The sequence below is a fragment of the Crinia signifera genome, chromosome 6, assembly GCF_055691185.1.
Source record: "Crinia signifera chromosome 6, ASM5569118v1, whole genome shotgun sequence".
In the NCBI taxonomy this organism is placed as follows: domain Eukaryota; kingdom Metazoa; phylum Chordata; class Amphibia; order Anura; family Myobatrachidae; genus Crinia; species Crinia signifera.
In genome coordinates, this window is record NC_139222.1 from 15,310,144 (window position 1) to 15,325,597 (window position 15,454).

Genomic DNA, 15,454 nt, shown 5'->3' on the forward strand with positions numbered 1-15,454 from the left:
CGGCAGCGTGTCTAAGCTGTCCGGCTGTGGCTTCTTAAGCTTGTACACAGCCAATCAAAAACTACTATCAATTATTATGCTTATTCACGCAGCTTAGTGCTTTTGGTCTTTTTGTATATGTATTGCGGCACATTTTTATTTGCTCTTAAAGGTGTATCACCATTAAATTTTGCTTACATCGGCAGGAGAAAAAGATTCCAATAATCTTATTGTTTAATTACTAAAAGTGAAACACTTTGGTTTTTTAAAAATAAAAGAATTAATCCCTGTCCGCTCACTCATCTCATACAGTATCACGGCATGTCTTTTGTCTGAGCTATATTTCCTAATTAACATTGATTATAGCTTTTAACAATTTGTTTTTTTCTTTTTCTTTTTTCCTTTTCATTCTTATATCTCTGATCTATTTGCCACCGTACTTATTGTGGCTTGTCTCTTTGTCCAACTATTGATGATATTACTGTATCTATATCCTAAAATTTTATTGCATTTATCTGCATTATTTATTTTCTCTCTACCTCATACTATTTTTTATTTTTTATTTTTTATATATTTTTTATGTGTGTAGATTTCTTTTATTTCAAAAGAATCAATTATATTGATACCTATCAATATGGTTTTTCTGATTAATTTATTACTTTTGTTATTAGCCATTTAGTATATGAATAATATCACCCAAAGAGTTTTATAATAAAGGACAAAAATTATAAAAATGAAAATAGAATGAGAGTCATCATAAAACCAACAAAGGGGGAGAGGGAAAAATGATAAGATTATGCCAGTGAGTGTATAGTGTAATAATAAATTACATGAACACTATAAAAAATAATAATCATTAATTAATAATAATATATATACTCATAGTGTAGAAGAAAAAGATAAAGATCTCGCTAGCCCAATTACTATATATTTATATATGTTAATAGATCTAAAATTCAAAAAACCCCTTTTATAGTGCAAGTGCCAAATGAATAGATAACCATTGTGAAGTGTAGAAAAAGAACTTAGTGAAAAAACAAACAGTGCAGTGCAACCATGAGGGGCAATAGACTATATTGCCAAATATGTGACATAATTATGATGCAGATAAGAAAATAGCAATATCAAGAGGCATAAGCCATCCATCTTGTGAGAATGTGAATATTGGAAAAGACATTTATGTGTCATAGAGGGCACTCCTACTTTGTGAGTGCATTGGTAATGTTTAAGCTAAACTAGGGGGGGAAGGGGGGATTTGAAGGGAAGCTTGGATCTAATACTCAATCAATAGCCATCCTAATAAGTCTATACAGAATACTCCCAATATTAAATTATGACAATATCTGTAAGCCCATATTATCAAAATATAGTGGTTAGTGAGGTGACATGCTGCTGTGCTGAGCGGGATGTTAAGCTACAGGGAACAATATAAATAATTGAATGAAAATATTAAGAAGAAAGAGAAAAGGGGGGGAGAAGAAGAGAAACAATTTTTGATATGAATGTATTGTTAAAATATTATGGGTAGGAGCTGCTCTATTATTACAAAAATTATGTAAGAAAGACTCCGTAGTTGATATATTCATTCATGCCATCAGGGCTCACACTGCCCAGTTCAAAGGTCCATCGGCTCTCTTTCTTAAGTAGAATTTGAGTGAGATCACCTCCTCTAATCCCCAAACTCGCTTTTTCCAAGCCACACACTCGGAAGTCTTTGAGGGATCCGCCATGTTTAGTCATGAAATGTCTTGCGACAGATGTTAGTTTCTTATGATTTTGTAAATCCATAGCCCCATTCCGAATCGTGCCTACGTGCTCAAGCACGCGTTGCTTGAAGGGGCGTGTCGTCATCCCCACATACCTCTGGTCACACCCACAAAAAATGCAGTATACCACGCCTTCAGTTTTGCAATTGATATAATCTTTGAGTTCAATTGTTTTGCCAAAACGATCTTGGATGTTATTCTTGGTTAGTATATATTGGCAGGCCTTGCATTGTCCGCATGGATAGGTCCCTTTAAGGCGATTTGTTGATGGTGTACTTCTTACAAAGTGACTCTTGACCAAACGGTCTTTCAGGTTTCTAGCCCTGCGCCAACTCATGGAGACTTTGGGACCCAATTTCTTGGCTAGAGTTGGATCTAGGAGCAGGGTAGACCAATGTCTTTGTATAATGTCTTTGATGGTCTGCCATTCTTGGCAAAAATCGCCCACAAAGCGTATAGTCTGATCTTTTGCTTGCTTGCTTTTGGTTTTAAATATTAGAGACTCGCGGTCCAGTGCCATGGCATTTCTCATGGCTTTTTTAGTGGAAGTGTGACTATATCCTCTCTCGCGTAGGCGTTGGGTGAGTTCTCGACTTTGGGTCTTGAATTCTTGTTCCCCAGAACAATTTCTTCGGAGTCGCAGAAACTCCCCTTTGGGGATGTTTTCGACCGTAGGCGGAAAATGTGCGCTTGTTTGGTGTAGCAAGGTATTGGTGGCAGTGTCCTTGCGATATAGTTGGGTGGCCAGATGGTTGTTTGAATCTTTGTAGATTTTTAGATCCAAAAATGCAAGTTCCTGTTTACTGATGGTATGAGTGAAGTGGAGATTGAGATTGTTGGTATTCAGCTGTTGTATAAACTGCAGGAGCAGTGTTTCATCCCCTTCCCATATGAGGAAAATGTCGTCGATGTACCTCAGCCACATCGCGACATGTGAGGTAAATCGGTCATTGATCTCGTTAAACACTACTTCCTGCTCCCATTTTCCGAGGAATATGTTTGCGTAGGTGGGGGCACATGCCGCCCCCATAGCCGTGCCCCTTACCTGCACATAGAATCGGTCATTAAACGTGAAGACATTATGATGGAGTATGAACTTCAGTAATTTAATGAGGAATTGCTGGAATGGTTCGTGTTTCTCAGCATCCATAAAATAGCTGACCGCTTCTATGCCTTGGTTATGATTTATTGAGGTGTAGAGGGCCTCTACATCCAATGACACCAGGAGTTGATTTTCTGCTAGACATATGTCATGGATTCTTCTTAGTACATCGGAGGTGTCTTGTACGAAGGAAGGTAGATTGAAGACAAAATGCCTAAGGTGCAAGTCGAGGAAGGTGCATGCTTTTTCGGTCAGGCCACCGTTACCCGATACGATCGGCCTGCCTGGTGGATCGTGAAGTCTCTTGTGCACCTTCGGCAACATGTAGAAGGTTGGCATTACTGGGTTGTTACATTGTAGATATTTATGTTCATTGGTGGTAATAATGCCATCTGATTTGGCTTCATCCAAAATTCTGCGATATTGTTCCTTATAACTGTCCATAGGATTGAATAGTGAGGACTTATAACAATTCGCGTCATTTAGTTGGCGATGAGCTTCCTTCAAGTATTTAGCTTTTGACCAGATTACAACGTTGCCCCCCTTATCACTGGGTTTGACTAGCACATCCTTCCATTCCTGTATCTGCTTGATAGCCTTACTCTCTTGCGCACTGATGTTTGATTTTCTGAAGAATCGATGTTGATTACAATAAAGATGGTCAAGTTCTGATGATACAGCCTTCATGAAGATCTGAATTTCCGGACTGTTAGTGTCTGGGGGGAAGAAGGTAGACTTAGGTTTTACTTGTGGTCTACTGCTGCCTACTGTTAACACTGGTGAGTCGGATCTAATTTCTGTGTCCAACTCTTCCAGTGCCAATAGGGCTGCTTGTTCTTCTTCGCTCATCTCCTGGTGTTGAGATGAGAGATCCTCCTCTGAGTCACCTTTATCATACATTTTTGTTAACATTAATTTCCTACCGAACAGCTTCAAATCTCGTTCCCACTTAAATCTTTCAAAATGTTGTGTTGGTGAAAAAGACAGTCCTTTACCTAAAATGTCTAATTGAGTTTGATTCAATTCATGAGGCGAGAGATTGATCACTTTCAATTTCTGCATGTTCGAACTTTGCATGTACTGAGAATTTGGGTCTTCTTCACAATGTGGATTATCTTGTGATGGTAATCTGGGGATAATTTTAGAGTTTAACGTCTTCGTGTGGTTCTCACGGGGTAGCGCTGCTGTGGTGTCTCCTCCCATTGCTGCTGATTTCTTAGATCTACCACTCCCGCGTCTCGTCTTCCTCTTCCCCGTTTTTGTTTGGATCTGCCCACCGGGTTGTCCCCTAAAAAACGCTGGTTATATTTTGGGCCTCCTCTCTGGTACCTCTCCCCTTGCTGGTCTCTATCGGGGTCACTGCTGTCACCTGCTGTGGTATCCAGTTCAGATGAGGAGTACTGCTCCTGCGTCCTAGTTCCGGCTTGGGTTCGAGATCTAATGTTCCACTTGAAGATGCGACCAGAAGAGAAATCTTTCATGTCTCTTGCAAATTTATTCCTCTTGCGATCAATGATTATTTGCTCATAATTTTTGAGATCCTCCTTGTTTTTCTCAAAACATTTCTGGAACTGACTGTCTTTCTCCCAAGACTCAAGTTTTTTGCTCAATTCTTCCAATTCCCTTTCACACTCTTCTAACACCAGATTATCATGTTTCACCAATATGTGCATTAGCTCCATGGAGCATTTAATCAGTGAATTTTCCCACTCGGTTTTCAAATTCTCACTCATGAGATTGAATGCAGGGAAAATTCTCGGACGCAGTCCTCTTGGTATGATTTTATTTTTTATATAGTTCTCTAATGTTGTTAAGTCCCATGAGGTCCTAGTTTGTTTTTGTAGGGTTAACTTGAGTTTCATATAGTCATCTTCCCAGCTTGTGTGGGGATCACTATTTTGGATATCACTTGGGAAGATGTCCTCCAAGTTTTCCCTTGCTTGCCTCCTAAAGGTCAATTCCTGCCTTAAATTAAAGCTCATTTTGCTTGGTGATATACGAGTATGTTGATGTCACTTGTTTCTATGTTGGAGACCTGATGCTCTCAAGAGAGAGAGCAAACTTGGTGTCCAAAATCTGCCCACTATATGTGCTAGAAGTCCCCCCAGAAAACTGGTGTCCCAGCCACTACAATTAACTAGAAAGAAAGTTGGGTGGGGGGAGCCTGCACTTGCACTATAAAAGGGGTTTTTTGAATTTTAGATCTATTAACATATATAAATATATAGTAATTGGGCTAGCGAGATCTTTATCTTTTTCTTCTACACTATGAGTATATATATTATTATTAATTAATGATTATTATTTTTTATAGTGTTCATGTAATTTATTATTACACTATACACTCACTGGCATAATCTTATCATTTTTCCCTCTCCCCCTTTGTTGGTTTTATGATGACTCTCATTCTATTTTCATTTTCATTTTTATAATTTTTGTCCTTTATTATAAAACTCTTTGGGTGATATTATTCATATACTAAATGGCTAATAACAAAAGTAATAAATTAATCAGAAAAACCATATTGATAGGTATCAATATAATTGATTCTTTTGAAATAAAAGAAATCTACACACATAAAAAATATATAAAAAATAAAAAATAGTATGAGGTAGAGAGAAAATAAATAATGCAGATAAATGCAATAAAATTTTAGGATATAGATACAGTAATATCATCAATAGTTGGACAAAGAGACAAGCCACAATAAGTACGGTGGCAAATAGATCAGAGATATAAGAATGAAAAGGAAAAAAGAAAAAGAAAAAAACAAATTGTTAAAAGCTATAATCAATGTTAATTAGGAAATATAGCTCAGACAAAAGACATGCCGTGATACTGTATGAGATGAGTGAGCGGACAGGGATTAATTCTTTTATTTTCAAAAAACCAAAGTGTTTCACTTTTAGTAATTAAACAATAAGATTATTGGAATCTTTTTCTCCTGCCGATGTAAGCAAAATTTAATGGTGATACACCTTTAAGAGCAAATAAAAATGTGCCGCAATACATATACAAAAAGACCAAAAGCACTAAGCTGCGTGAATAAGCATAATAATTGATAGTAGTTTTTGATTGGCTGTGTACAAGCTTAAGAAGCCACAGCCGGACAGCTTAGACACGCTGCCGGGTGATCAAGCTTCCTTGCGAAACGTACGTCCCTTTGACAGACAGGCAGAGACGCGGGTCACGTGTGCACACGTCACCGCTGGAGCGGCTTCCAAATCGGAGATCCCAAGACAAGAGACAGCGCTCCTACGCGTCCCTGCATCTGATAGATCCAGGGCTGGTAAAGTAAGACCTCTCCCTGCATGAGTAGCCGTACGCCGCATTGTGTCGGCACGGCTCTGACTGCAGGCAAGGTGGTCTTTTTCTCTTTATATTTATATTTATTTCTATTTAATTGAAGTGAAAGCCGTGCATTTTGAGTACTTTGGTATTGACTCTTAGAAGCATTTGCATCCATTAGCGGCATTATACCGCTTCAGCATTTAAATTGATTTCTGGTGATTAATTGAAGTTAAAGCTGTGCATTTGAGTACTTTGGTACTGACTTTCGGACATATTTTGCATTCATTAGCGGCAGTATACCGCTTCAACATTTAAATTGATTTCTGGTGATGAATGGGCAACGGCAGAGTCTTCTTATGGGATAATTGCTTTTCCTCCAGGACACAGTATTTATTCCAGGCATTTATAAGTGTTCTTTTGGGTTGTAGAGGACACAGCCGCTCATCATGATTTCTATTATGTGTAATTCTATTGCTGGGTCTTTCTGCATTAATTGAGTAAATTGCAGAAGCTGTTTTATCCATCTTTCTGTTTGGCTCTTGCGGCATACAGTGATTTTCCAGGCATTCATAACTATATGCCATTCTGCGCTAAAGCGAATACAGTGATAATTATATGCAGTTTTGTGTTAATCCGCTTGAGTTAGCAGCAATTGTCATATGTTGTGTTGTACTGAGGCAGACACAGTTGACATGCACATAATTGATTAATCATTATTTTTTCACCTGAATAATTACAGCCTCTTCACTATAGAGCCTTAAAATCAATCTACTGAGGGGCATTTTTGGCTTACATATATATTTGTTGATCTTCTGATGCCTGTGAGAACCCATTCTAGGCAGGTGTGTTATACCAGAATTAAGGGTGCACTGATTAATGATGTTATGCAACTCTTGGATGCAAGTACGTTTGTAAACTTTACTGAGTAAAATTAATCTATTTATAGTCTTATAGACTCATCAATCTACAGTCTCTTAATTAATAAATAGAGCAATCCTGAAAAATACCAATGCATGTGCACAAATGTAAATATTGTATATACTTTGTTTGAATGTTTGGAATTATTTTTTGTTGACCAATGATTATAATCCTTATCTCATTCAGTTGAGACAAAATTATAATGCCAATTGGAGAAGGCATTAAGGATTTATGACGGTCAGCCCTGTATAGTAAAGGTGCATATGTGCACTTGTGGCAGTGACACATACATACGATTTTACTGCACCATTTGTTGATACCAGCCCCATTATAATTGTCTATAAATAAATCGCGAATAGAGGCAATAATAACAACATAAAAAATATTTTTATTTGAAAATATTTTTCTTTAAAAATAACAAATTGCAGCATGAATTAAATTGACACACTGTATATTTTGATACTAAATAAACTTTTTTTGTATTGTATGACCTTACGAGCACATAAAATGATAGTGTAAAAAAATGATAAAAAAACAATAAAATAATAAAAACACAAAAATAGATGTTTCACTTGGCATAAAAAATTACATAAAAAAACTTTTTTGAGCAGCTCAGCAATTGTAGATTGGGGAATAAGAGTGCATCCCACCCGAGTTTCTTTCTTCTTTTTCTTGTTTATAACTTAGTTACAGGACCTACCTCTCTCATTACTGAGTCCGCTGCTGGAGCATGACTCACTAACAGCAGAAGGTAGCACCCTATTGTTACTTACAGCTCCGACTGCCTAAGAATTATACAGCATAATACCCTGCACTGCTATACATAGCAACAGGGCACAGCTAAAAATATATTCAGGCAATAAAAGGAGTGCTAACCCCTGCCTATATTTCTATGACCCTGCAGTCCAATCGGAAACCCTCTCATCTTTAGTCCTATGCACGTTTGCACGACTGATAGAAAGCAGAACATCCGATTGGTACTAAAGGGCCAGGCTGATCCATAGGAGAAATTTCCTAAGTGTAACATCTGCCGATACAGTCCTGACAAGCACTGATTAACAGATTGAACCACTGATTTATCTGATTTTTCCTGGCATTAAGTAAAATAGCAGGTACACACAGACAGATATCTTACTACCACCGTAGGTCGTGCAGCCCAACACCAGAACACTGTCCTAAAAGTCATTTGCTTGCACAAAAACACACTGCTGAATGCACAGATAATGGATCTCTTGTAATCAGCATATACACACTGTGAAACTCAAGTGATTGATCAACTGATTGTGTCAAAATATACTGTTGGATTGAACAGAAATATACTAACCAGCATTAGTGATTATTGGTATGCTTCTGACTGTGACCCGCTCTGGTCACCCAACAGTGATAAATGTTCAAAATTCTGTGATCTGCCATAGACCAAAATATACGTTTGTATTGCACACACACTGCGGAAGACATGCAATTGATTGTCTGTTTTGGTGCAATTATAATGGACTGTGATCTTTGTCAGTGACATAGAACATACGCCTGCCGCTTGTGCAATATCTCCAGCATAGACCTAAGGGTCATCTGCCAATACAGATACACTGTTGGGCACAAGCAACTCACATACACTATTGAACAAAAGTGATTCCTTGACTGTCACAGACATCCATCTGCTGCAGCCAGACCCTGAATTTACAATATCAGGCACTTTAATTAAAAGCAGCCTCCTCCCTTTACCCTTTACCCTCAGCAAAAATATTTAGAATCCTCTATCAATAATAGGGAATACACCCCTTAAAATGACCCTATACAGGATTCTAATTACACATACTTTTGCCTCCATAACGATCCCCAGACCACAGAGCTTCGGCCACACTGGGTGTACATTACTTATTTAAGACCCCCATAGGGGAAATCCTCCTTATCAATTAAAACATCCCCCAGTGCATAGCATATATTGTAAAGGCTCACTGCAATAGGGACGTAGGAAGTTTTCTACTTATCTATCCACTTATTTTATACGGAAGGCCTATTTGTCCAATTTATCTTAATGGAATATGTAATAAAAGTTACGTTTTAAAACTACCATTTGACATATTAAGAGTGCCCCACAAAGAGAGTCATATATGAGCGGTCATACAAGTACCATGGGAGGGGAGCGGTCATACAAGTACCATGGGAGGGGAGGGGAGCGGTCATTCAAGTACCATGGGAGGGGAGTGGTCATACAAGTACCATGGGAGGGGAGTGGTCATACAAGTACCATGGGAGGGGAGTGGTCATACAAGTACCATGGGAGGGGAGGGGTCATACAAGTACCATGGGAGGGGAGAGGAGCGGTCATTCAAGTACCATGGGAGGGGAGTGGTCATACAAGTACCATGGGAGGGGAGCGGTCATACAAGTACCATGGGAGGGGAGGGGAGGGGTCATACAAGTACCATGGGAGGGGAGCGGTCATACAAGTACCATGGGAGGGGAGAGGAGCGGTCATTCAAGTACCATGGGAGGGGAGTGGTCATACAAGTACCATGGGAGGGGAGCGGTCATACAAGTACCATGGGAGGGGAGCGGTCATACAAGTACCATGGGAGGGGAGCGGTCATACAAGTACCATGGGAGGGGGTGGGCATACAAGTACCAGAGGAGGGGGTGGGAGCGGTCATACAAGTACCAGGGGTGGGAGCGGTCATACAAGTACCAGGGGAGGGAGGGGAGCGGTCATACAAGTACCATGGGAGGGGAGGGGAGCGGTCATACAAGTACCAGAGGAGGGAGCGGTCATACAAGTACCATGGAAGGGGAGGGGAGCGGTCATACAAGTACCAGGGGAGGGGAGCGGTCATACAAGTACCAGAGGAGGGGGCGGGCATACAAGTACCATGGAAGGGGAGGGGAGCGGTCATACAAGTACCATGGGAGGGAGCGGTCATACAAGTACCATGGAAGGGGAGGGGAGCGGTCATACAAGTACCAGGGGAGGGGAGCGGTCATACAAGTACCAGAGGAGGGGAGCGGTCATACAAGTACCAGAGGAGGGGGCGGGCATACAAGTACCAGAGGAGGGGGCGGGTATACAATATTAAATATTTTATTACACTGTTTGGTTCAGAATATTTTTTTTCTGGTTTCCCTCTAAAAACTAGGTGGGTTTTATAGAGCGAAAAATAGGGTACATGGTTGGGGAATATCAGTGTGGTCATAGTACTACAGAATAGGATACGGTTACTGATTGATTACAACAGAAAGCAGCATATGATATACTGTTGCTAAGCAGCATCCAATGACTTTACCATACGCCAGCAGCAGTGATACTGTGATATGATTTGCTGGAGCAGCACTGACAATATACCAGCATGTATGTGTTATACCTTTCAGATGTACATATATAATTATATGGGTACACAATGGATTAATAACCTTTATTCTGAGGTAATGTCAGATCCCTTGGGTACCGGGCACATAGATAGCTTATTCCGGTCAGGAGATACTCATTTTACCCCTCATCCAACAATTAAGTTGAACAGTATTAATATCCCATAAAATAAACACACATCGGACCTTCACGTTAATACACGATACAACACTATTATCACCTTTTCACTGTATGTCTTTTATATATGTCGCTGAGTTTAGCTAGCATCATCCAATGACAGTTACAGTATAATTACTCTCCTGGGACACTTGGTGAGAGAATATAGTGATTATATACACCACACTAATAGTTACCCCAGAGTGCCCCTTGTAGGAATACTTCTGTGTCTGTATATATACTGTATATCTCTGCATTATTGAATACATTAATATACAGGGATTGGATAGCTATACTATATATAGGCTGTGCAGATTGATTCTAGGTTTTCTTTATTTAATTCCCGGCAGATGATGACAGAAGGAAGAATATCGTGATGGGAGATCAAATTTTGTTTCCAGACATTAAAATAGAAGATACCATCATACGGGATTCTCCAGGAGAAAACACCATTATCTCCAATGTACATCCAGTGCTTCATAATGCAAATACAGCATCTGATCCTTCATCTCAAGGGAACTTTACTCCTAATAACTCTGCCATTGTTACACGTAGTACAGGTCATACAGCTGATACAGGCTTTCCATGTTCTGAGTGTGGGAAATGTTTTAAACGTAAATCATATCTCATTATACATCAGAGAAGTCACACCGGTGAGAAACCATTTCCATGTACTGAGTGTGGAAAATGTTTTACACGTAAATCAGTTCTTGTTATTCATCAGAGAAGTCACACCGGTAAGGAACCATTTCCATGTTCTGAGTGTGGAAAATGTTTTACACGTAAATCAGTTCTTGTTATTCATCAGAGAAGTCACACCGGTAAGGAACAATTTCCATGTTCTGAGTGTGGAAAATGTTTTACAAGTAAATCAGTTCTTGTTATTCATCAGAGAAGTCACACAGGTGAAAAACCATTTCCATGTTCTAAGTGTGGAAAATGTTTTACACGTAAATCAGTTCTTGTTATTCATCAGAGAAGTCACACAGGTGAGAAACAATTTCCATGTTCTGAGTGTGGGAAATGTTTTCCTTACAAATCAACTCTTGTTACTCATCAGAGAAGTCACACCGGTAAGGAACAATTTCCATGTTCTGAGTGTGGAAAATGTTTTACACGTAAATCAGTTCTTGTTATTCATCAGAGAAGTCACACCGGTAAGGAACAATTTCCATGTTCTGAGTGTGGAAAATGTTTTACACGTAAATCAGTTCTTGTTATTCATCAGAGAAGTCACACAGGTGAGAAACCATTTCCATGTTCTGAGTGTGGAAAATGTTTTACACATAAATCATCTCTTATTAGACATGAGAGAAGTCACACAGGTGATGAATCATTTCCATGTTCTGAGTGTGGAAAATGTTTTGCACATACATCATCTCTTATTAGACATGAGAGAAGTCACACAGGTGAGAAACCATTTCCATGTTCTGAGTGTGGAAAATGTTTTACACATAAATACTCTCTTGCTATTCATCAGAGAAGTCACACAGGTGAGAAACCATTTCCATGTTCTGAGTGTGGAAAATGTTATACAGAGAAATCAGCTCTTAATAAACATCAGAGAAGTCACACAGGTGAGAAACCATTTCCATGTTCTGAGTGTGGAAAATGTTTTCCTCACAAATCAGCTCTTGTTAGTCATCAGAGACGTCACATAGGTGAGAAACCATTTCCATGTTCTGAGTGTAGAAAATGTTTTCCTCACAAATCAGCTCTTGTTAGTCATCAGAGACGTCACATAGGTGAGAAACCATTTCCATGTTCTGAGTGTGGAAAATGTTTTACACGTAAATCAGTTCTTGTTATTCATCAGAGAAGTCACACAGGTGAGAAACCATTTCCATGTTCTGAGTGTGGAAAATGTTTTCCTCACAAATCAGCTCTTGTTAGTCATCAGAGACGTCACATAGGTGAGAAACCATTTCCATGTTCTGAGTGTGGAAAATGTTTTACAGAGAAATCATCTCTTGTTATTCATCAGAGATGTCACACAGGTGAGAAACTATTTCCATGTTCTGAGTGTGGAAAATGTTATACAAATAAATCAAATCTTATTAGACATGAGAGAAATCATAGGTAAGAGGTCCATACTCCTGTTGTGAATGTGTAAAATATTTTAAAAATAATTCAGTTCTTCTTAGGCCCATCCACACTAGAAGATTTTCATTTCAAAGGACTTTGCTGAAAATCTTTCATAGATCGCAACAGACAGGTTTCACCCTGGGCACAACCTGTTTGACATTCTCCCATCGTGCAGACGCTTCAGTTCGATCCCTGCCAAATCATCCAGATCCGCGAAAAGCTTTCCGTTAGCTATCCGCCAAATGAACAATGTGCTACAAACGAATACAAATCGACTTGTCTAACTATGCTTGTCTAACTATGCCTATCATTGAAACATTAACTATCAAATGTATGTACGCAGAAAAGTCAAAATGTCTCTGGTTGTCTCACCTCCACCCCGTTCCCTTACTTGTTCCCTTGCATGCAGCTGCTCTGTAATCCACAAATAAATCCTAGCAAACAAAGGCGATTTACATAATGGGCGGGGTTTGAATTACAAGGGTAGGAGCAGGGGCCGTTGTATTCAGTGCATTCCTGTTGTTGGTGCCTGATTCAGAACTGATTCCTGGGCTGCGTATATTCGGAGCCCAGCAATCGGGTAAACTCCACCCTGTGCCGCCCTGACCGGGCAAAATCCCACCCATGTGCACGGCAGACATTTCATTTGCAGCTGTGTACATAGGGAGAAATCCATACACTTGCGCCAGCAATGTATATGTTACGCCATAACAAAATATACATTGGGGGTGCAGTGGCGGCGGTAAACTATACATTGCTGGCCTGCGAAAAATGTAAGGCATGGCTTTGTGGGATAGGGGACTTTGTACTCCGTAATGCCCATTACACATTATGCCACACACCGTAATGCCCATGACACATTATGCCACACACCGTAATGGCCATTATGCGTTATACCACATACTGTAATGCCCATTATACAATTATGCAACATACCGTAATGCCCATTATACAATTATGCCACATATGGTAATGCCCATTACGCATTATTCCACACACAGTAATGCCCATTTCACATATACCACACATCGTAATGCCCATTACACATATACCACACACGTAATTCCCATTACACATATGCCACACACAGTAATGCCAATTACATATAACGCTACTCAAATGGAGTAAACAAAATTGTCTATTATTAAACACCAATAACACCAAGGAGATAGTGATAGATTTTAGGCAAACTTATGGTAGGCCAATATTTCCCATGTTCATGGAGGGCACGCCTATTGAGGAGGTGGAGTTTTTTTTAAATTCTTAGGTCTGTATATTTCTGGTGATTTAACCTGGTCTCTAAACTGCACTACTATGATTAAGAAGGCCCAACAACGCCTCTTCTTGTTAAGAAGACTTAAGGCCGTATGTTCTGAAATATTCTAATTAGATTGTATCCGGGAATCGTGGAGATTGTTCTAACGTACGGGATTGTAGTGTGGTTTGGGATCTGTACTGCGGCAGAGCAGGCGCGTAGACCTAATGATAAAAACTGCAAGTAAAATTATTGGGGTGTCTTTACCGCGCACCCGTGATCTGTATATTAACAGAATGTTAAAGAAAGCAAATCGTATCTTTGTCCCAGTCATCCGAATTATGAGGTTTTTGATATTTTGCCATCCACAAAAACGGTTCCGCAGTGTCCCGGCACATACAAGCGCATGCTAAACAGCTTTTTCCCAACTGCTGTTCGCATGCTAAATGACAAAAAATGAAATGGGGAATGTTCTTTTATTGTTTCTTGTGCAGGTACTTGTGTGAAATGTTTGTTGACAGTGCATTGATTGCAGTGTATTGTTAATAACAAATAAAGTATTCTATCCTATTATTCTATGACCCGTGAAGTACCACTTACCTACTTGCTGGCTGTCAGGGGGATTACATGCTCATTGCCAGGTGTTCCATGCTCGTAGCCAGGGGGATTACATGCTCGTTGCCCAGGGGGATTTAAATGTTTTTATTGCCCACCCGTCAGTGCCACGGAGGACCAGAGTCTCTGACAGCATCACAGAGACCCTGCGCCCCTCCAAAGATGGCTGCAGGGTAAATACTGGCTGCTTTATTTCTACACTGCAATATAGATCTCACTTTGAAGTAAAACCCCACCCAAATCTAACTCTCTCTGCACATCTGCCCCACCTGCAGTGCACATGGTTTTGTCCATCTAAGAAGGAATTTGCCAGAAGGAGTGAACCAGAATAAGGCCCTCTGTCAGAGACTCTGCGCCTCCATAGTGGACAGCATTCCCTGTTACCGGCTTGTAAAGTAATGTGCATAGGATGGCAGTGGGGCCAGTAACATATACATCACTGGCCTGTGCGGGCGGCGCAGTGTCCTCTGTATGAAGCAAGGTGAGGGAGCAGGCGGGTAGTGTGTATTGTGCTCCGTACAGAGCATCGGTGAGAGCTGACAGCTGGGCGGAACACAAGGCAGGGGGAGGGCGGGACACAGGAACACAAGTAGTGTGCTCCGTGTGGAGCAGGGGAGGGAGGCGGGCGGGTGGGCGGGCATTGTGCTCTGAGTGGGCGGGCATTCAGCTGAAAATCACCTAGTGTGTATGGGCCTTTAGATATGAGGTAAAATACAAAAACAATGGTAAGAGACCTTGGCATTTGTTAGGATACATACACACGGTGTGATTTTGGCCATGAACGATATTGATTGTGATTTCCCTTGTAGTCCCCGGAGCCAGGAACCACCGATTTTGACTATATTTCTGTGTAATTTTGATTTAGCAATTTTGACTATACCAGAACACTAGATTGTATACAGTATAGTCAGTATTGAGCTGCCTAC

The 15,454-nt window shown here is 40.1% G+C and overlaps 1 protein-coding gene across 4 annotated transcripts in view; it reads left to right on the forward strand.

Annotated features, from left to right (window-relative positions):
• The window catches only part of LOC146010021 (uncharacterized), a 39,225-nt gene extending 24,739 nt beyond the window's left edge, over positions 1–14,486 (forward strand). For all 4 annotated transcript variants that reach the window (XM_083150821.1, XM_083150818.1, XM_083150820.1 and 1 more), the window contains one exon: positions 10,924–14,486. In XM_083150821.1, coding sequence (XP_083006947.1) covers positions 10,924–12,656 — 1,733 coding nt within the window. In that variant the 3' untranslated portion in view covers positions 12,657–14,486. The remainder of the gene's footprint in view (positions 1–10,923) is intronic.
• The last annotated feature ends 968 nt before the right edge of the window (positions 14,487–15,454 follow it).